Genomic DNA, 22,526 nt, shown 5'->3' with positions numbered 1-22,526 from the left:
CTCTTGGACAACAAATATCAGAAAACTGAAACACACACACACACACACACAGACACACACAAACCAGGCAGGCATCACTAACTCTGAATTTTAAAGTTATGACCAGAAATCTCATTTTCCTTTGATATGTCCTAAGACTTCCTGACATGTTTTGACAGCTTCCTGATGACCAGCCCCACCATAAAGTTACATGATGCGACCAACTTTCTTCTTAGCCGTAGACAAGAACTGAAAACATCTTACACGAACTTTTGAACACCAAACTTCATAAGAAACAGAAATTACAAGCATCAGAGCTTTTCTTCATTCTACAATGTTAGAGGTATTTATCACTAGACAGATAATACTAGGTGGCAAACGTCATCTGATAGCTTCTTCATCTTCAGTGGAACAGGGACAGTGTGATAGAGCAGGTGACCCCATATTTTAGGAAAATCAGAAACAAACAAGAATCTTGTCCCCAGGTCCAACTCCTAACCTGGGACTAGGTACAGCTTACCTAAGGATGCCACCTTTATAACCTTACCTCTCCTCGTTGATGCCACACATGCGAATCCGGTCAGAACTGGTCCAGTTGTGCACGCCGCTGTAGAGCGGTGCTGTAGAGATCATGACAGCCACTCACCACCAGATAGGATCTGCTGTGGCCACTCCCCCTGGGGGAAAAGAGTACCAAAAAGTTACAGCTGAGAACAAGTACAACTAGCTGCCTTAACCATCTTTTACGCCAAACCATTTAAATGAAGGGAATCATTGCGTCAAAGTGCTAAAGTGCTCGCTCTCACAAGCCAGCCTGCTATGGTGAATGGAGGTCCAAATAAGGAGAAGTTCACAGCAGCTTTCTAGGAACCCACATTTCAGGATGGAGATGAGGACACTGTCAATCACTCTGAGTGATTTTTAAATTATCGTCAGAGACACATATGCTTGAAGGTTTGAGGAAGTTTAACCCGCTGCGTGCAGTTGAGGGACAGTGTATTTTCTATATACATTTAGCCTAAGCAAGTCCAGTTAGAGTGCTGCGTCCACACCTGAGCAGCAAGTAAAGTAAAAGACAACTAGGGGTCTTCTTCTGCTCCTGCTCGCTAATGCACGGGTAGGGAGGATCTGAGTTCCACGGCCGAGTTAAGCTCCCCAGACGAAGCACACATTTTCTTTATAAGCCTTTCTGAAGTACTCTGCTCTGCTTCCAAGTTGGTTGTATGGAAGGTGTAGAAAGTTCCCGCCAAATTAGGTGCCATACCCTTTGTACTCTGGCTACAAACAAATGAACAAAAGCAAGCCTCCATCAAGAAACACACATTTCTGTCCTTGTCCTTTCCTATTAATCTGTCTGTTCCCATCATGACTTACTGAGCCCTTCATGAGCCAATGTCCAGTTCTTGCTACTGACAATCATCACACAACCACTTCATCTTCGACAGAAAAAGAGAGCAGGAGAAACAGCTTTATCCAGTGAGCCTGTTGTGTTAGCCTATTAGCTAAAATCATCATTCAGCCAATCAATTTTAACTGAACAAAACCCTATGGTGACCAGACTTGTCTGCTGTTCTGTGTTCCAAAGAAGTCATAGTAAGTAAGGTACAGTCACATCAGAGATTTGCTCCATTTAGCCTTTCAATTTTCACAAATTGTTCATACTCAACATAATTCACTTACTTACTCAACAAACATTTGTCCTAGGAATTCAAGAACTAACAAAACCTAACAAAATTTGTACCTGCACAGCACTTGCATTCTAGAGACAGTAACAAGGGCAACAAGCACATTAGAGTGGTCTGTGTTATAGGACATTCCAAGCTACACAGGGCACACTAAAGAGCCTGGGACAGTGTGTGTGAGGGGGGAGGGGAAGAGTGGAGGCGCTATGATTCACAATCAGGCGATCAACACAGGCCTCCCCAAGAGGGAATCATTTCAACATCCTAAAGGGTGTGAAGGAATGAGAGGTCTACATGTCTAGAAAGAAAGAAAAGTTCTCAAAGCAGGAGGAGGCTGCCTGCTCAGATCAAGGAAGAGCCAGGAGGTCATCCTGGCTGGATTCAGGGAAGGTGGCAAAGGAAGAGCAGCAAGCAGAGAGGAATCAACCCCATCTCTGTGGCAGCCAACAGGCTCTCTTGTCCTTACCCTTCTTTGTTTTCTTTTTTCTTTTTCTTTTTTAATTGAAATTATTTGTATTTTTCCATTAATTACTTTATTCACTTTACATCCCAATCGCAGCCACCTCCTCCCAGTCCCCCTTCATGTTGCCCCCTCGCCTTCATCTCTGAGAATGGGGAGGTTCCCCCTGGGGATCACCCAACCCTGGCACATCAAGTCATTGAAGGAATAGGTGCCTCTTCTCCTGCTGAGGCAAAACAAAGCAGCCCAGCAGATTCGGGGCTCCCCATCCCCCCAACCCTTTCCCCAACTCATCCCCAAGACTTCTGGAGCTTGGTCTACTGTCTGGCTGTGGGTCTCTGCATGGTGACAGTCAGCTGCCGCTCACCCCTTTGCTTTATACATCCCTTCTCCAGCCTTTCCTGGCTTAGTGCTGCCTGGTTCCTCTGTACATGGTCCTCCTGTTATCTCCCCGAGAAACCTGGGTGTTCACTGAAAATGAGCCTTCACCTTAATCCTTCCTTCTCTTACCACCTCTCCCTCCTTCCTCTTTTCTTATTCTTCTCTCTCGATCTCTCCTCTCTCCGTGCTCTCTTTCTCCCTCTCCTCATTTCTCTGGCCAATCCTTCTCTCGGGTGTCTTGTGCTCCCTTCCCTTTTCTGGGAACGCTCTGAGCACAGCCTCTTCCAATTTCCCTTCCTGCCTCTCTTCCAGGCCCCCCTTCCTGTGTCTTCCCCTCCTCACTTCCCTGGTTCCTCTTCAGTCTCTCTCTCTCATTCTTGCCTCCCTCTTGCTTCCCCTTCCAGTCTTTCCCACCCTCACTTCTCCATCAAGCCCCTGCCTCCATCTCCCTCTGCCATCTTTCTGCCCATCTTGCTTGCTTCCTTCTGGGTCTCTTTCCGTGTCGCTCCCTGCTGTGTATGCAACCCTTACCCTCTGCATCTCTTAGCTCTCACAAAGTCAGTTCACCCCTAGATGAACTGGTCACTCTCATATGTACATCCCTAACCCTGACTTCTCTCCATAGGCCCAGAGTAGAATTTCAGATGCCAGCAACTTGCAGTTACCTGGATGTCCACCAAGCCTCTCAGATCCAAGAGATCTCAGAGTGGACTCATTATCTGTCCCCATAAATGTACTCTGCAGCCCCTCTGCCATGCCCAGCCACAGCGTGCTTCCTCAGTTGCCAGCACTACTGTCCCCTCACTTGAAATTTCTTCAACTCCTCTCCCCATTACCCAGAAGAAATCAGGAGTCAAGTCTTGATAAAGCCAATTCCTTCTCTCTTTCTGCCCCTCGTGCCACTGCCCTGGTACAGGTCTTCATCATCTCACCCCAGGAACATTATACTGGTCTCTTAACTACTCTCTTAGCCTCCCATCGCTTGATTCCACGGCCAATTCATCTTCTGAAACACTGCTTTGATCAGACCTCCCTATTCCCGTCAAAAGCCATCAGAATCAAGGTAGCAGTCAAGGTAGAATTCTTAGGACAGCCTTCAGGGCCCTCAGGTTCTTGCCTCAAACCTCCACTGCAAGCTTCTCTTCTGCTACATCTGGCCCTTTGCCTGCCATCTGTGTCACCCCCAATTCCTGGCCACCTACTTTCAGGACTCTGCTACTTCTTCACTCTGAGATAGTTCCCCCCTCCCCCCCCCCATCCCTTCTTCCCCAGCTACCATCCCTGTGCATAGCTCAAATGTCATTGTGTCATTCCCCTATCCTCAGCCCAAGAACCGTTAACCCCTCCCTTTCTGCTTCTCCTCTTTCATCCGTTTTTCTCCTCTGCCTTCTCTTTTCTTCCTTCTTTCCTCTAGCCTAGCACTGGCTATCCTCTGCTGTGAGTTAGCTGGGGACCTGGCACATGTGTCTCTCCAGTACAGGATCAGCTACTGAGGTTAAGGAATAACATTCTTTTTTTTTCCTGGTCTCTGGCTCCTCTGTAATACTTTACACATAGTAAGGACTCAGTAAATACATGTCATATGGGACTGAATTCTTGATGAGAACTGAGGTGATGACCCTGAGAAATCATCAGAAGCAAAATGAACCAAAATGAAGAAGTACCTACCATGCTTGCTTACTATTAAAAAAAAAATCCACACATCTATATAGTGCACTTTGCTCAAAGTTGCTGAATTCCACCTCCGTTCACCATCTTTGCCCTACTTTACCCCTCTGTAAACGGCAAGGAACTGGTGGACATACAAATCCTGCCATGGTGTCATAAAGTTGCGATTGACCTCCTGCCCCCACCTCCACCTCACTATGGAAAAATCAGTTTTACTTCCATTGACATCCAATTCCTTGACTCTACATATATGTTTGATTTTTGACTTTTTCTTTTCAGTGGCTATAACATGTCTAGCTTTCTCGTTTATTAGGAAGAAAAGTAAGATCCTTACTATGTGGTCACTTTTCAGTATTTGGAGAGTCACGCATCACCACTGCCCAGCTTTAGAAATGTTTTTAACAAAGACCCTATTCACTAGGCTTAGTGGTACATGTAATTCAAAAGGGACTGAGAGTTCAAGGCCAGCTCAGGCTACATAAGGACACTGATGGGCTACATAAGGACATGATGTAGTACATGGCTTTAATCCCAGCACTCAGGAGGCAGAGGCAGGCAGATCTCTTTGAATTCAAAACCAGCCTGGTCTATAAAGCAAGTTCCAGAACAACCAGGACTACACAGAAAACCTTCTCTTAGAGATCCAACTGCCTCTACCTCCCTACTGCTGGGATTAAAGGTTTGCACCACCAGGACCCAGTCCAACCACATGATTTTTCACTCAGAATTATTTCTGTTCTGTGTTGAAGAGATAAGTTGTTTGCAGGTCCAGGACAGAAGTCAAAGGGGGATTCTCAGTGTTTGGAAACAGCAATAGACCAAACATCCCCTAGATAAAGAGCTTTTAGGCCCAACAAAACATGAAAGGAAAGGTAGAAGCAAAACAAATAAAACGGAAGCTAAAGTCAAACACGTTCGTGATGTAGTGTGTAACAACCTAGAGATGCCTTTGCTTTCCGAAAATCTTTTTTAAAATTTACTTTCACTATTTCTAAGTGTGTGTGTGTGCGTGTGTGTGTGTGTGCGTGTGTGTGTGTGTGTGTGTGTGTGTGTGTGTGTGTGCAGACACCAGAAGGTGTTGGATCCCTGAAGCTGGAGTTAGAAAAGTCACTATAGGCCACCTGATTTGGGTGCTGGAAATCAAATTCTGTCCTCTGTAAGAATAGTAACGTTCCTCTTGACCACTGAACCTTCACTCTAGCCCTCATGAAATCTTGAAAATTGAGCATCCTGTTAAATCTTGGCCTTGTAACTTTTTTCATGATTTTATCAGAGCGGTACTCCTGACCATCTGAAGTCCACTGTTGCTAATTAACAGTAGTCTTTGTGCTCAAGGGGTAGAAAACAGCAGACACACAAGCAGGACACTGAACTAAGTGGCCTACATAAGAAGGCAAGATTCATGTAGCAAGAGAAAAAGCCAATGGGAGCATCCAACGCTGCACTAGAAAACAGGCTTCCGCTGGCAAAGGAGTAGTCGGGACCAGAACAGTCAATGCAAACCAGTGTTTCCCAAGCCAAGATCCCTGAAGAGCTGCTTCCAAATAATATCTTAGGTCTCAGCTCCACACATTCTGATTCAGTAAGCCTAGGATTTTGTTTTGTTTCATCCCGTCCAATCCAGGTAGCAATCACTCATTATCTAGCTCACTATGGGGTAGACAGGGGAGGTGAGCAGAAAAGAAAAACCTTATGAACACACGATGCACGCACTTCCACTCGGTATACCCACAATGAGATTGTCATTCTCTTCCTACTTCGCTCTTTCTCTGCCCACAAGTGAAGGTAGAGTTCTGAAAAGGAACTTGGAAGAAACCTGGTAATCCCAAGTGACCCAGAAATCACAGGCACAGGGATATGAAATACCTCAAAGGGTTTTCCCAGGTGTCGCAACAATGTGATTGTTAGGAATAAGCTGCGTGACCCAAGACTCAAATGCTGTCACTGCTTGGAAAGCAATGAGTGGGACCACTGTAAACTATCTTCACTTTGGTCGAAGTCACTCAAAAAGTCTCATCTAACTCATGGTAAGGACAAAGAAGAACACATGTTCCACACGCTCAAAGCAGTGAGTGTGCCTGAGGAAAAATAGAACTTAGCCTTTCAGGATGCTTGTGTAGACAGCAGCAGAGACGGACTGAGATCCTAGGAAAGTGTCTAGCAAGAAGGCTGAATGGCGTGCATGGTCTGCCATAATGACCGCACTAGAACAGGGAAAACCAGTAACATGGTTAAAATGGTGAAAAGAACAGCTAAGCTGAAACTGAATGGGTAGAAGGAAATCCGCGATGTAGAGAGCTGAAAACAAAGAAAGAAAGAAAGAAAGAAAGAAAGAAAGAAAGAAAGAAAGAAAGAAAGAAAGAAAGAAAGAAAGAAAGAAAGAAAGAAAGAAAGGAAAAGAAAAGAAAAGAAAAGAAAAGAAAAGAAAAGAAAAGAAAAGAAAAGAAAAGAAAAGAAAGAACTGTGAAAGCAATGACAATGTGCTAGACGCTAGAGCATGGAAAGAAGGACTGAAAGAGAGGCCCACAACATGACACACAGCAACCAAATGGGAAAAATGAAATAGGGGAACCTGAAAGATGTCACCATCGTGGGCCAAACTGAAATACTGTGGGGAAGCACTGCAGCATTTTAGAAAAGCTTAAAAAGAATAGTTATCAAAACATGGAAGAAGAGGTTCTATATAACGGGTTATGCCCCAAGTTGGGAGCATCGCTAACAAGAGATAAGCAGCCCTAAAATACAAAGATTTTACAAAAGGGAAGAATTCTGTTTTGAAAGGAAGATGACAAAAGTAGATTCCACAACAATTAAAAGCCAAAGGACAGCCAAGCTATGGTGTTCAGCACTTTTAATCCCAGCATTTGGGAGGCAGTGATAGGGACCTCTAAATTCAAGGCCAGCCTGGTCTACAGCTTAAGTGCCAGGACAGCGAGGGCTATATAGAGAAACCCTGTTTCAAAAACAAAACAAATAAACGAAAAAGCAAAAGAGAAAAGTAACAGAGCAAGAATCTGACAAATATTTTACAGGAAAGTAGATAATGGGTTTTTGCTTGTTTACCGACTTGAGGTCTTTTTTTGTTTTGTTTTGAGATGGAGTTTCACAATACTCAGGCTGGCCCCAAAATATAGAGCTGACTCTGGCCCTGAATTACTAGGAGTGTTAGCATTGCAGGTATGCACCACCTCACCTGGCTTGCTTGTTGATTTTGGAAACAGCATTTTGATATGGATTCAAGTTTAGCTTGTTATCCATACTATGTAGCCCAGGCTGGTCTCACAGCAATCTTCATTTCTTAGCTTTCAATGTGCTTTGGTTACAAACACAATCCACCATACCCAGCATAGATGGTGTTTTTAAAGTTTCTAACCTCGAAACTATCGAAATCTTCATTCCCTCCCTTTGTGACCAAAGACCCAATTAGTGATGAGCAAAGGTGGCAGTAGACACACAGGCCATAAACAGACTCTTTAACCATTGCATAACACCATCAGGACAGGGTCTCAGGTAAAAAGTCTGACAGTACTCTTTTAGACTCCTTTTGGCCCACATTGCTTAGTGACCTGTGACCTGGAAGCAATTATGACTTAAAAAAAAAAAGAAACAACCAGAAAATATTCATCTTGAAGTCTGGCCCTAAATCTGTCCTTGAGATTATAGGTGTGGCCAGTAGACAGTTTAAGGAGGAGGGTTGGGCCAGTGGTGACTAATGAAGAAACTTTGGGTCCTACTGTTCTGATAGAAATGCAGAACTTTGGGTAATACTCCTATAAGAAGCAAACTTTAAAAAGGCAAAGGAAAGGTTACCCTACCAGCTCACTTTGGGAAAAGCAGCATCACTTTTCTGCCTCCTTCTTTGTGTATTGAACAGGATATTAACACTTGTGTTCCCCTATTTAATTACATACCCCAAACTTTAACCCCAATGAGAATGTTTTCCTTCATTGAAAATGTTCTGGTTTAGTGATTTCCCATGGATGAACATTCTTGTATTCTGCTACCTGCCCCCCCCCCATACCTATATCCCCTCATCTTCTGTAGCTACTAATCACCTATCATCCCTGAAATTTGAGTGACATGGAAATGTCCCAATTGCTTTTCTGTGCTTTCCATCATACAGACCAGGTTCTTCTACCACCATGTGATAGCGTGCGCGCGCACACACACACACCACAAGGATCAACCAGAAACAATCTACTCAAGAATGTAACACCTTTTTTTTTACTGTCCATTTTATCTAACTAAATCTATTCTAACATTTTCTGGCTCACTTAAGTTTGTTTTTTCTTTCTCTTACTCTGAATATTTCCACTAGTGTTTATCATACAAGATCAGACTTAAGGGATACTCCATTCTCTTCCAAGATATAATTCTTGTATTTAACAAGAAGACTAAGAAATTACCTGTATATGATTCTAGCATGGATATCTTCATAGACTCCTTGGTTACTACCATGCTTAAAACATGTGCCTATAAACATTTATGAGACTGGATACAAAGGAATGTTAACTGTCTATTAAACACATGAGAGCTTACTCATTTGATGAATTTAGTTACCTCCAAAGTAGTTACCTTGGGAGGCTGGACAGTCACCTCAGTAACTAGATGGTCAAGGCTTACGATTTTCCACAGAGCTCCTGAGAACACTAACATGGAATTCTAACTATTGTATACACCCTTTTGATCTCTTCACTACTGTAGGTGCTAAACACCATGTTTTTAGAGGTGACTTGATATTTAGTAACATCCATAATCTATTCATGACGTAGGTGTGAAAGTATAAACCTAGAACTTAGGAAGGTTAGGCAGGGGGATCCTTAGTTTCATGCTAGCCTGGGCTATGCAGTTGGTTCAGAGACAGCTTGTAACACATAGTGAGACCCCGTCTCAAAAAGGAAAAGTGGAAGAAGAGGAGAAAGAAGATGAATGTAATCAGATAACAGCAGTATTAGAGCCCTCTAACCACTGTTCCATCACCTGGAACAGTGATGTATTACAGGACCCTCAGCCTAATCTGTGGTAGAAACCTTAAGAGCACACTGCCTTTCTCCAAGCTGGGCAGTGGCGGTGCACGCCTTTAATCCCAGCACTTGAGAGGCAGAGGCAGGTGGATATCTGAGTTCGAGGCCAGCCTGGTCTAGAGACTAAGTTCCAGCACAGCCGGAACTTACAGAGAAACCCTATCTCAAAAAAACAAAAAAAACACTGCCCTTCTCCATTTCCCAGCCACCTCAAGAATGTATTGCCAATTGAGAACTGAGTATAACACAGAAGCACTTGCAGAGACCAGAGGTAATATATTTTGAGGATGAAGTGAACCAAAAGAAAAGTTTTCATGGTTTACTTACATTTTCATGCCATCAGATTGCTTTAGTTTATCTATACTCTGCTTTGATTTTTCCCCTTACTATTCAAATATTATTCATTTTCTTTTCCCATAGTAAAAGAAACTGATTTGCTCTATTTACAAAAAATATATCATTATATTAAGAAAAAAATGTCATTGTATTAATAACTTTATACTATAGTTAGGATCCAGCTATAAGATTTTATACAGCTGGGGCTAGAAAGATGACTTAGCAGTTAAGAATACTCCCTGCTCTGCTCTTCCAGAGGACTGGAGTTTGGTTCTCAGTACCTATGTCAAGTGGCTCACAACTGCCTGGTAACTACATCTCAAGGGAGTCCAACGATTTTTCTGTTCTCTGTAGGCACTGCACACATGTACACACACATGCACACACACACACACACCATTGCACTCATATATACACATACAGAGGCAAACAGAGACAGAGAGAAAGAGAGGGGATAAATCCTTTAAAAGTTTTTGTGCAATTTCTACATGTCACAGATACCTACAAAACTTAAGTCAGTATTACAGTATTATGAAATCAATCAGCAAAGCTAACTTCAGCAAGGCGTCTCCGTAGATAGAAACATTTTGTGAGATTTCTAATTTCTGTTAATCCAAAAATAAGAGCTGGCTTTCCTCCATCTTGGTCTTCAGCAGGACCCTGAAAACATTTAGTATACTGTACTTATGATATGGACTTTTCCATGTAAAGAAGATTCCTCCTCATCTAAGTTTTGCTTCTGTAAACCTCTCCTAGATCATAAATGCACATGAATATTTGGAGACACCATTATCAGATTACTTTTTCTGTTCTTTTATCTGAAGATGAGACTCTGCTATGACTACATAGATTATGGATATAATTCATTTGAAGCTATTATTTTATTTTTATCCCTCTCATTACACAGTATGCAAACTCCATATGACTCATTCTACTACCCATCCATAGATTTACTAGCCCCCTTCCAATAAGGTCGAGCATAATATAAGGCACACAATGTAGGCTCAATAAATAGCTTGCTAAAATAAACTACTAGAGAAATCCACCCTTTTTCTATATCATACAGAGACCAGGTACCCAAGTAGAAATATTTAAGTCTGGCGCAATGCTGCATACCTGCAGTCCCAGTCACTCAGGAGACTGAGGCAGGAAGATCACTTGAACCCACAAGTTCAAGACTAGCCTGAGCAATACAATGAGACCTTGTCTCAAAAGCAAAACAAAACATGGCCAGTGAGATGCACTTGCAACCAAGCCTCATGACCTGAATTTAATCTCTGGGACCCACATGGTGGGAGGAGAGCGCCAACTCCTGCAAGCTGTCATGCACGTGTACACACATGTTCATTCACGTGCACGCACACACACCAAATAAACAAAACAAAACAGCACTGCATGCAAGTCTTTCTTTTACTGGCTTGCTCTCACTTCAACTCTATTCCTGCTTTATTTCTACTATAAGGAGAAACACAGAACTCAACGAAAATTGCGCCAAGCAAAATAATAAAATCGACTCCCGACTATCTCTGTGTGCTGCATCCACAGCTACCTTTAAAACCCAGGTGACTTATGGACTACCAGTAGATGTGTGCTCAGGGAACAGCCATAATATTTGCCTAAACAGAATAAAAATAGGCAGGTAAATCTCAGGAGTAGAGGACAGGTAGATAATAATGCATTTTCTAAGTCAAACAGAAAACTGATAATTTGTCAGCCAATCTGCTGTTTTCAAGTGGCCTGTCCTCAGTCTCTCCCTGTATTGGCAACAGAGACCCAAACTGTTGACACCAAAGTCCACTCCAGCTGCAGAGAAGAGATCTACTTTGAAGGCCACTGTTTTTCCTTTGCCCAGAAAGTTTGGTTTGGGGAACCCAGAGGTTTCTTCAGTATTATTCTCTCTCATTCAATCATTGATGAGTATCTTTATCATCGAAGCACATCAGCTCCAGGTTCTATCAGCTTCCGTAGCATTGCCAGAGATAGCTAGAAAGCTTAACTAGCCATAAAACACCAACACAGCAGTCCTTTACTGAAAGCAATATTTGGGGCTGGAGACATGGCTCGGTGGTTAAAAGTATATATTGTCCTTACAGAGAACCCTAGCTAAGTTCCCAGCACCCACATCACGCAGCTTCAGGGAACTTGATACCTCTGGTGCAAAAGATCCCTTAAGGGTTCAATGGGATATGCAGACTTCAGTTTCTGTCCAGAAAGAATGGGCAGTGTCATGGCACAACTGTAAAAGCCAGCTACCAAATCCACATGAGGCAGATGCAGCATTGTGTTAAGGTATTACTTCCTACCATGCAATAAACCCTGAATGTCTACTAATAAAAAAAGAATTATAGAGAAAAAACACAAAGGGCTAAGATGTGAGGGGTGGGTAGCAGAATGAATTTTTGGTTTCATTCTGCTTTGTATATAGTAAGTAATGTCATAAGACACAAGAAATTTTAGTTCTAAAAATATATTCCATTTGTTAAATACCTTAGCAGTTCCTATATTCATTTTATTTTATAGAATTCTAACCATCCCATGATATTAGTATCATCTCCCTAGTCTAGATGAGAACACTGAGGCTCAAGAAAGTTAGTGACTTTTTTTCCTGCCATACTATTAGGAAGTTGAAGAACAAGGACTGGATACAGCTCTGTCTCCAAAGGAGATTAGTTAGGCTGCAAGCCCACCTGGGCAGAACCAAGTTCAACTGAGTGAAGACTCTTCATGTGAAAATATATTCAACCGTCTCAGAGATCCAAGCACTCAGTCACTCTCCTCCCTGGGATCATATCTGTGTATTATACATTTCACAGAACTCAGAAAAATAAAGATCTCCTTGGTGTCCTCATACCCTTGCATTGGCAAAATTCCACTGTACCTTTAAATGAAATCAACACTAAGATATATCTTAGTAATGAGGTAAGCAAATTTTGTTTCTTAGAAGATAGTAACAATGCCTCAAACCCAAAGCTGCTGGTACAGAGAATTCAGTCCTTCCCAAATCTTTAGCCCAAGTTAAAAATCCTTAAATCCAAATAAAGCCACATCTTGCCTTATTTACCTCTACTGGGGAAATCTGAAAATCACTGCATTTTACAAATAACAAGCCACATCTTCCGACTTCATCACAATTCATCTACCAACAAAGGGGAAAACACAACCTTGACACTAGACCTGCAGTTTTCTTTAAAAAGGGGGTAGGCATAGTAGCACCCATTCTTATCCAAGCACTTGGAAGGCAGAGGCAGAAGCAGGCAGATCTCTGTGAGTTCAAGGCCAGTCTGATCTGTATAGCCTTCCTCCGCCCCCCCCCCAAACATATACATACACACACCAGAATAAATAGTCAACCTACCAGGGTATTGTTCCCTGCCCCTCCCCCCATATACACATACTCCGAAGTTTTTCTCATTGTTCCTTAACAAATCTACACTTACTCTGCTAAAAAAATGATCAATTGTTATATGCTTTATGAGGAAAGAGTTGCTTCTGCTTTAAAAAAAAAAAATACTGCAAGAGCTTACTGGAATTTTGGAGGCAGAAACAGCGTTAGGTTTTGGTCTTGACCAGAACACAACTTTAGTTCACTAAGAGAACATTTTTAACATAAAAGACCATTTTAAAGTTATGAACAGCAGGAAAGGATATTATTTAGAAAGAGGATGATTTCCTACATTTTACAGACTGGCATGAATAATGCCTGGCTCATATAAAGAGCTCATATAAAATACTGCCCTAGAATCCCCTAGTGACAGAAAGGTAGATTACTTATTTCCTCCCTCTTTAGCTATCTTGGCACTAAAGATTCAAGCAGACACAAACTCGGACTGACTTCCAATGCTAACATTAAGAAATTTCCTTTCTAATAACCTACCTCTGATCGAAGTGCCCTCCCTTCCTCCACACAGACATCAGTGTTTTCACCCCCTTCCTGTCCAATTAGTAACAAGTTTCATTCTCCCTAGTTTCTCCATTCCCCTCTAGTGTTCATGTTCCCATCCAAATTTAACACGGAAGTCCTGCATGGCTTCGCAGAGGCTAGTTGACCCCAGGAAAGCTCTATACATCTAACAGCCGACCCAATTCATCCCAGATAGCTCCACCTAGAATTCACAAACCAGTGTAAGCGTAGTCCAGTCAAATCCTGATTAGTCTCTTTTTGGTGCCCTTAACTGGATCGTTCAGTTCTGGCCCAAGGCTCTCAGGTTCCTGTTCTTTAACCTGTTTGTTTGCTCTGGAATTCCTATCGCTTACCTCCTTATATCTAGGATTCCTCTAGCTTACAGACTGGAAAAACTGGTGTATTCCCACTTTCTCCTATTCTCCATTCATTTGGGACAGACTCCCCTTTCCCATTCAGAATCTTTATATTCATCCGGATTGCCTAAGAAATGTTTCAGTTTAATTCCAGCTATTCTGTTTCTTGGATCCTCCCACAGTAGTGGCTATCAAAAATTAATCTTTACACTCCTCAATCCCAGATTTGACCAGCATCTAAATGCCTCTCTACTGTAATTCTTTGTCTCCTTTTCTTTTACAATGTAGGGTTGGTTTTTTTTTTTTTGTTTGTTTGTTTTTTGTTTTGTTTTGTTTTTTGGATTTGGTTTTTTTCAAGACAGGGTTTCTCTGTATAGACCTGGCTGTCCTGGAACTCACTCTGTAGACGAGGCTGACCTCGAACTCAGAAATCCGCCTGCCTCTGCCTCCCAAAGTAGTGGGATCACAGGTGTGTGCCACCACTGCCCAGCTAGGTATTTTTTTTTTCTGTTTCAATGCTAAGGCTTCAACTCAGGCCATCACATGTTCCAGGCAAGCATTTTACAGGCCCAGTCCATATTGTACATTTTAAATTCTTAATATGGATACTACTTCTCCTTCTTTATGGATAAATATATTTATATTTCTTTCTAAATGCCAGTTTCTTCCTAGCCTATTTCTATCCAAGATCTTCTTTTTTACTCCAGCCTTAGCAATTCCAGTACTGAACTGTAAAGAGCCCCAAGGGTTCTTCAAACTTTCTTTGGAAAACATTACCCTGGAGGTTTCAACTTACTGCTTTCTCCTTAGACCTCACATGGGAACAATGATGCTCATCTTCATGTTCCCCCATTCACTGCCCAATGGTCCCCTCCTCCTGACTTCTTTTGCTTTCCTTCTTTCTGGTGGTAAAACTCCTTTGCCCTATGATTCTGTTTCTCTCAGCAAAGCTCCTCCCTAAAGCTCACAGCACAGATTAATCATGGCTTGAGATCCTCTGCCACCTTCACCAAGCATTTACTTGCCTGGGTAGTGAACTGCATCATGAACACGGCTCAGATATACACCCCCAGAGAAACCTCCTTTGCTTCCCAAGAGCGTCTAAGCCAGTAAGAAAGAAAGGGATCTAGCTGGGCAGTGGTGACACACCACAAGGCCTTTAATCCCAGCACTTAGGAGGTAGAGGTAGGTGGATTTCTGAGTTGAGGCAAGCCTGATCTACAGACTGAGTTCCAGGACAGCTACAAGGAGAAACCCTGTCTCATTCATGAAATTCTTAGGCAAATGGATGGAGCTAGAGAACATCATTCTAAGTGAGGTAACCCAGTCTCAAAAGATCAATCATGGTATGCACTCACTAATAAGTGGACATTAACGTAGAAAACTGGAATACCCAAAACATAATCCACACATCAAATGAGGTACAAGAAGAAAAGAGGAGTGGCCCCTTGTTCTGGAAAGACTCAGTGAAGCAGTATTCGGCAATACCAGAACGGGGAAGTGGGAAGGGGTGGGTGGGAGAACAGGGGGAGAGAAGGGGGCTTACGGGACTTTCGGGGAGTGGGGGGCTAGAAAAGGGGAAATCATTTGAAATGTAAATAAAAAATATATCGAATAAAAAAAAGAAAAAAAAAAAGAAAGAAACCAAAGGAGATATCACACACACACACACACACACACACACACACACACACACACACACGCACACAAAAAGCAAAACAAGCCGGGAGTTGGTGGCACACACCTTTAATCCCAGCACTTGGGAGGCAGAGGCAGGTAGATTTCTGAGTTGGAGGCCAGCCTGATCTACAGAGTGAGTTCCAGGACAGCCAGGGCCACACAGAGAAACCCTGTCTCAAAGACAAAGAAAAAAAAAACAAAAAAGGAAAAGGAAGGAAGGAAGGAAGGAATCTCCAGGATACCACACATCCTCTCTACCAGTCCTGGCAAATAAAAAAAAAAAAAAAAAAAAGCCAGATCCAGAAGAGTGCCCTTGCTACAGCCCTATTTCTCCTACAACTTCTCCCTACTTTGAAAACTTGACTCCAACAGCAAAGCTGGCTAGGACTCACTTAGCTTTCTCCTGCCCTATCCCAACAATTAGTCATCCCTTCCTTGTTGCTGTTTTACAGAACTAGTCTATCCAAGCCAGACTTCTGCATCCCTTCCCTTCCTGTATCACCTAGGCTCTCTTCATCTCAGAGTCAGAATGAAAAGGAACCTACATACTGTCCCTGCAAAGCTAGTAAGAGATTCAGAGGGTTTCAAGACAGGGTTTCTCTGTGTAGCCCTAGCCATCCTGGAACTTACTCTGTAGACCAAGCTGGGCTTTAACTCAAGAGATTCACCTGCCTCTGCCCACTGAGTACTGGGATTAAAGGTCTGTGCTCATCAAGAGTCAGACTTTCAAAAGTCAGTTTAAGAGTGACTTTCCCTTGATTAGTCCATACCCACAAGAGTATATTTTATTTCTTCCGAGTGCCTCTCTTCATTAATGCCTGCACTTAAGTGTGTTAGCGTAAAAATCCGCTAACAAAGTCCATTTTAGTGAGCTTTTGTGTCTAGCCCTGTGGCTCCTGTCTCCCAGATCCACCGCAAGATAATCTCCTCAGGTGCAAAGACTACCTGCTACCAATATCCAAATGAACTACTCAAGATGCCCACGACAATCCTCAAGTGCATAATGGAACTTTGGATTCTTTTAACTTGGCTCATGGCATCCCCTGTGGCTGCCTCCATTTGGCTTGCTACTTTTGCTTCTGTCAAAATTTTACAGGTTCCTTCTCAACCTTTCACTTCCTTTTGGAGCCTCTGGGTGATTCTTGGAATGGGATTATCTCCTTTAATCCCCAGTGGAATCTTGTAAGTTTCTTTCCTACAGACTGTCATCTTCAGTACCACCAGGTGACATCCCACTCAACTCTAAAACTCTGCCCAAACTTAGCTTTAACTATGCCACCCACAGTCTCCCCTTGCTACCAACATTCAAGGACAAGACATACTAAACAGAACAGCACTAGCTGACCATTAAAATGGTAACTCCCATCCATGCTTAGAATTTTATTATGAACCTAATCAACTCCCAACTCCAAATTCATGCCCCATTTCTTTCCCCATGAAACGTTTCTGCAGTGTAATTCTGAGAAACAGTCTTCTAAGTTGAAAGAGGCATGGGACTAACACTTGAAGGCTTCAAGTGTACCCCAGAAGTCTGACCAAAGCTATCTGCAACTGCCCTCTACCCAGTGTCATAGGGACGACCTCCAAATCGCCTTGAGAATATTCGTCTGTGCCTTGCTTTACAAGCCCCCTTCGCACATGCATGCACAGAGCCCCCAAAACGCTGGGCTAGAAGAATGCTCGTCAAGTGAAGCCTGCCCTTACTGTCTACTCGAGAAAACAGCGAGAAGAAGAAAGTATCACCACGTCGACAGTTTGATCAGGCAACCTTGAAATTTTCAAAACAATGCAACAAAAACACAGTGCTTCTAATGGGGAGGAGAGGGGAAGCTTGAGCGGAACAGAAGGGCACCCCCAACGGCCTGTGGTGTTGGGCCTCCTGGGTTTGCAGCGTGCTTCCCTCCCGCCTTTCCCCTCGACCACATCTTTCGATACAACAATCTCCTGCACCCGTAGAACACGAAAACCCCAGCCTTGGCGCGGCCGACTCCTCCCAGCCTTGCCCGGACGTCCCTCTGGCCCAGCCTTCCTCTCCATGGGACCCCAGCGAGGAGGGCCCCCTCCACCGTCCAGTTCACCCCTCTATCCCTTTCCTGGCCTCTGGGCGCCCCCGCAAGGCTTCGTCCCGAAGCAGAACCTCCGGGAGCCAAGCCCACGAGGCCCGTCGCGGGACCCACCCCCCCTTCCTTCTCCCAGCACCTCGTCCTCCACGCACCGGGCCCCCGGGGCTCCTCTTCTTCGTCGTCCTAGCTCGTACCGCCCCCCGTCGGGGACTCCACCCCCAGCCTGCCCCCGCCCGCAGAAAGCCCCCCTCCCCACCGTGCGCTGCCTGCGCCCTCTGCCCCGGCACGGGACTCTCTTTGGCCTCGGTTCCCCGCCCAGAAGCCGCGGCGGCGACGGCGGCAGCAACGGTGGCGGCGGCCCCAGCAGGAGCAGCAGCGGCGGCGGCGGCGGCAGCGGCAGCAGCGCCGCCCGGGCCCCGCCCCGCCGCCCGCCGGAGCCCCACGCCCCGCCCGCCCGCCCCGCCGCCGGACTACTCCCCCCGAAGACCACCACTAACCCCCCCCCACTCCCTGGCCACGATCCGCTTGAATCCACCTCCGCGGGGCCTGCTGTCCATTCCTCACGCCCCTTATGAAGCAGGGTGGGGGAACCCTGTGGGGTTCGCGGCCATCCCTCTCCCTCCCTTTCCAAGGGCCAGGGGATTGCCCCTGATCCCGAAATCCGGCCCCGTAACCGGAGCCTCCCTCCTTTCCAGCCCTCTGCTTTCCTCCCAGACCCCTAGTCTCCAGGCCTGGCGCGAAGCGGGTTGAGGGCTTACAAGCCAGCTGGGTCTCCCACCAGGCTTGCCGGGGCCAGTATGAATTGCCCCCATCTCATCCTTCTTCAATTTGAGCACCTTCCCCGCCTCGCCTAGCCCCGGTAGCCCCCGCCCCTACAGCGAGGGCAGCGGAGCCTGGGAGCTCCGAAGTCATCCCCCGCCTTTTTTCCAGGGACTCGGATAATTACCCCTGCCCCCATCACAGCACTCCCACTCCCGAACCCAGGCCCCACCGCCACCTAGGGGTACCCCTTACCCCACGGTTCCTGCACCCCAGAAAAGAGGAGAAAGCACCCCTGAGAGAGCACCCGTCGCACCTCCACCTCTAAGGTTGGAGGGCATTTTCTCCCGGTCTCTTCAACACTTCGTCACGGACACCCCCCCCCCCAAAATAACAAGCCCCTTTTCGCCCTGCCCTGTTGGCCAGGTTCCCTTCGGATCGTCGGATCCTCGGATCAGGGTTTGGGGCCAGGTACTTCCAAGACCATAGCCTCCACCTCCTTTTCTGTAGAGGGGTAATTCCTAGGGTTCCCCCCCCCACCCAGGATCTACAGACCCCCGTTTCCATGGAGACCCCCGCCCAGCCGAGGGGAAGACTGTCTTGGATCCTGGTGAACAAGTCTCACCTGGCTAAAAGAGAAGGAGGTCGAGAAGGGGGATAGGGCAGGTCTGGGATGGGGTACGAAGGTGAGACGTGGAGGGGAGCTGTCCCGAAGGGAGGGGCGAGGACAGAGAGAGCTCCTGAGAGCTCTACGTCCGGGGACACGAAGAGGACGGCGCCCCCGGGGGGCAAGCTGAGAAGCTAAAGGAAGAGGGACGGACAGGGTTGGGGAAAGGCTTAGGATAGAAAGAAGCGGGTGGGGGAATAGGAAAAAGCCGGGGAGTCGAAAGGGGTGGAGGGGCTGGGGAAGAGAGAAAAAAGACGCACCTGTTCCCGGGTCGGCTCCGCAGGGAGGCTAAGGCCGCCACCCGAGCTCCCTCTCACCCTCTTAGAACCACCACCCGCCTAACACTGCCGGCATCCGATGCCCCCCTCCGCCCCTTATCGCTACCGACCTCCTTCTCCTCTCAAGGCGGCGGCGGTCGGACTCTAGGAACTGAGAGGAAGAAGGGAGGGCTCAGCAAAGCGGAGGAGAGACAGAGCCACACACTGGCAGCGCCGCGGCGAGCGAAAGAGTGAGGGGGAGAGCGGTGTGTGTGTGTCTGTGTGTGTGAGCGAAGCCTGGTGGAGTGGGTGCCGGTCGCAGAGCTCGACGGGAAGTCGAGTCCAGCCTTGTTCGCGGGCGGCGCCAGCCGGCGCTGCAAGAGACTACAACTCCCAGAATGCGGCCTAGGCGAGGGGGGGGATGGGGAGGAGGAGGCGAAGGGAGGGAGCAAGCAAGAGAAGGAGGGACTAAAGCTGGGAGCAAGCGGCGGCGAAGGGGGCAGAGCCAAGCAGCCCCGGTGACACTGGGAGGGGAGGGGGAAGGAGGAGGAGGAGGGAGGGGGAGGAGGAGGAGGGGATCGCAGAGAGAACCGAGCAGATTCCAGAGAAGGAGGCAGTGGTAGCTGTAGCAAGCTGGGCAAAAATGATAGACTCCCAAGAAAGGCGGAGGCATTCAATCCATGGGGCTCCAAGAGCTCCACGCCCCTCACCCCATGCCCCTTAGGAGGGAGGTTGAGGAAGGGAAATGATCTGGGCACTGAGGCCAGAGGGTTGGTTGTCTACGTTCCTTCCAACGTTCTCCACCTTATGCCCCGACTTGACTTTCTCAGGCCACTAGTGCCAGACCAGTGTGCAAATCACTCTTTGAACCATCCCCAGATCTCCCCTGCCCTGGTACCACAGAGCACACGTATTCAGTCCCTTTTCCCAGGAGCCTAAGGGAGGCTCCCCTTGCAAGCAGGGTGTGACTCTTCCATTCTTCCCGCACCCCCCCTCCGTCGTCGCCACCCTCCATCTCCTTCCCCAGAACCCTTCCCCTCCCTGAAGCAGGGGCTCGCCTTTCCCCACCAGGAAAGAGTCCTCTGGGGGTGACTACCTACCCGTACTCTTATACTGGGCCCCAACACACCAGCATCCCCCTTAGTGGTGTCTCCCTTACCGAAGTATTAGTGGGGGCGGCCGTAGTTGGACTAGTGTCTACTTTTCCTCTGACACTACACTAGCTGTCCTTCGCCACGCTGGTCCTGTGGGAAGACAGAGAAGCAATGCACATTAATGCTCCCGTATCCCACCCTCCACGTTCGAGTCCCCACAGAAATGGTTCATAGGAACGAGGTTGGTTCTGGAAGTAAGCGGAAGAGTAAGTCCCAGTCCTCAAACCCCGTTCTGGTCATGAAAATCCAGGGGATCCGTCCCTTTTCTTAAAAGTCATCGAAAGAGCTTGGGGGGGGGGGGAGGCTTAAATTATCTAAACCCCAAGGTCCACACCATTCCAGGCAACGTTACCTGGCAGGAATAAAACACAAACTAGGCTGTCCCCAAGGGAAGGAAAGTGCAACCCTCGACGCCTTCCACCCCTCAAAAGCATACCACTATGCCAAGGAAAAGAGGGAAACGGAAGGGGTGCTAGAAGAGTGGAAGGATTGTGGTGGGGAAGGGTCCGTCGTCCCCGAAGATCAGAATCCAGATGCTAAGAGGTGGGGGGGGGGGGGTGCGGCATATTGCAGACGGCGACTTCCCTCGGTTTTCCGGGAATCGCCAGGGAAGCCCGTCCAACACTGGGAGTTGCTTACCAGTCAGTCCCCTAACCCCATTTGTGCGCGAGAGGCGACCGGAGCCCAGCTAGGAAGCCCGGGCACAAACTCCGCGGAAGCTGGCCTTCGCCGCCGCCGCCGCCGCCGCCGCCGCTGCCGCCGCCGCCGCGCTGCCTCGGGCCTCCCTCCCTCCTCCGCTTTCGGCCCCGCAGATCTACCTTCGCCCCCGGCCGAGGCCAGACCCCGCTTGCAACTCCACGCCCCTACTCCACCCCCTGCCCTCCCTCCCCTCGCCCTCTCCTCCCGACCGGGCCCAGCCCCTAGCGCCGCCCCGCCCTAGCGCTCGGTCCAGAGCCCAGCAAGTGCCCCGAACTCGCCCCCCGCCCCCACGCCCAGGCCAGCCGGGCCGGGCCTGCTCTCCCCCCTCCCGCTGCGCCCCGCCCCCCGAATCCACGTCCTACTTCGCCACCCAACTCGGCCCGGTCCCGGTTCGTCCCGCGCCCACGCCGCCGGAGTCCGCGGTTCGGTCCGGTGCACGGTCACCCACCCCGCCCTTGCCCGGGTGCCGGCCTGCCTGCCCTCGGCAGCTCGCCGGAGCGCGCGGTCCAGATCTGGGTCCGGCTCTGGGTGCCGGCCTCGGTCCTGGCGACGTTGCAGCGTCTCCACGAGGGCTCGGTTCACGCAAGACCCGAACCCGCGCAGGGTGGGGGCTGCGAAAAGCAAGTTTCTTTATCCTCCCCCCCCAACCCCCGCCGCAGGGCCACGCCGTTCCCGCCCCCGTCACAGCGCCCCCTTCACCTGGGCAGAGCCCCCTGGCTGCTGTCGCAACTTTGCTCTTCTCCACACCGCCCGGGAAGCGGGCGAAGCGGGAGTAGGAGGGAGGTGGCAGGGAGGGGGGTGCTGGGATCAGGCCGCTGGGCTCCCGGAGGACACGTGGGGGAGGAGGGGAAGGAGGAGGAAGAAGGGGGCGGGCCTGCAGTTCTCGGGGCTCCCCCCTACCAGCCCCGGGGAAGCCGGAACCTCGTTGGGCAGCCGCAGACCCCGCACTGGCCACGGGGGAAGAACGGAGCCACCTTCCCCAGCCAGCCCTCCGCTCCAGGAGGGGGGGTGCTGCAACGCCGTTCGGGGTCGGAGAGCGATCGTTTTCGCTCCTGGTTGATGTGTAACACGCTCTCCCCGGTTTTTTTTTCTTTTCTTTCTTTTTTTTTTTTTTGACTCGGTCTATGTAGGAGGGCGGGGGTCTCGCCTGAGGGGAACGCCCCCCGCCAGACACCCCGCCCTTCCTCCGGGGCCCCCCCACTTCCCCACCCTTGGCGACCTCCGCGCGTGGTTCTGGCGCTCCAGCACCGAGGCCGCGCTCAGGCGCAGCCCTAGCCCGGGCGCTGAAGTGGGACAGGTGCTAGGGCAAGAAAAAAAATGCCAGGTCCTCACCGCCTCGCCTTGCGACTCCCGCTCGGCCCACTCTTCGTGGCAAACCTCCTAGGCTGCCAAAACCTTGGGTCACCCTCAGTGGATATCACTTGCTTGGGTGTGGAGGCATCTGGGTTGGCGGGGAGACC

The 22,526-nt window shown here is 47.9% G+C and overlaps 2 protein-coding genes across 6 annotated transcripts in view; one reads left to right on the top strand and one right to left on the bottom strand.

Annotated features, from left to right (window-relative positions):
• Positions 1–21,886, bottom strand: part of Bcorl1 (BCL6 corepressor like 1) — a 65,603-nt gene extending 43,717 nt beyond the window's left edge. Inside the window, exons 1-3 of one of the 5 annotated variants that reach the window (XM_052170889.1) lie at positions 21,766–21,886; positions 20,373–20,457; positions 527–656 (exon numbers count right to left, since the gene is read on the bottom strand). In XM_052170889.1, the coding sequence (XP_052026849.1) occupies positions 527–612 (86 nt within the window). In that variant the 5' untranslated portion in view covers positions 613–656; positions 20,373–20,457; positions 21,766–21,886. Of the gene's footprint in view, positions 1–526; positions 657–19,216; positions 19,295–19,344; positions 19,509–20,372; positions 20,458–21,006; positions 21,144–21,765 lie in introns of those variants that run through there. The other 4 variants (XM_052170890.1, XM_052170891.1, XM_052170892.1 and 1 more) reach the window with 4 other exon arrangements.
• Positions 17,503–18,105, top strand: LOC127674675 (proline-rich protein 2-like). The gene has a single exon (XM_052170333.1). The coding sequence runs from the start codon at positions 17,503–17,505 to the stop codon at positions 18,103–18,105; it is 603 nt and encodes a 200-aa protein (XP_052026293.1).
• Positions 21,887–22,526: the final 640 nt, after the last annotated feature.

Source organism: Apodemus sylvaticus, chromosome X (genome assembly GCF_947179515.1).
Source record: "Apodemus sylvaticus chromosome X, mApoSyl1.1, whole genome shotgun sequence".
Classification (NCBI taxonomy): domain Eukaryota; kingdom Metazoa; phylum Chordata; class Mammalia; order Rodentia; family Muridae; genus Apodemus; species Apodemus sylvaticus.
This window is presented reverse-complemented; position numbering and strand designations above follow the sequence as displayed.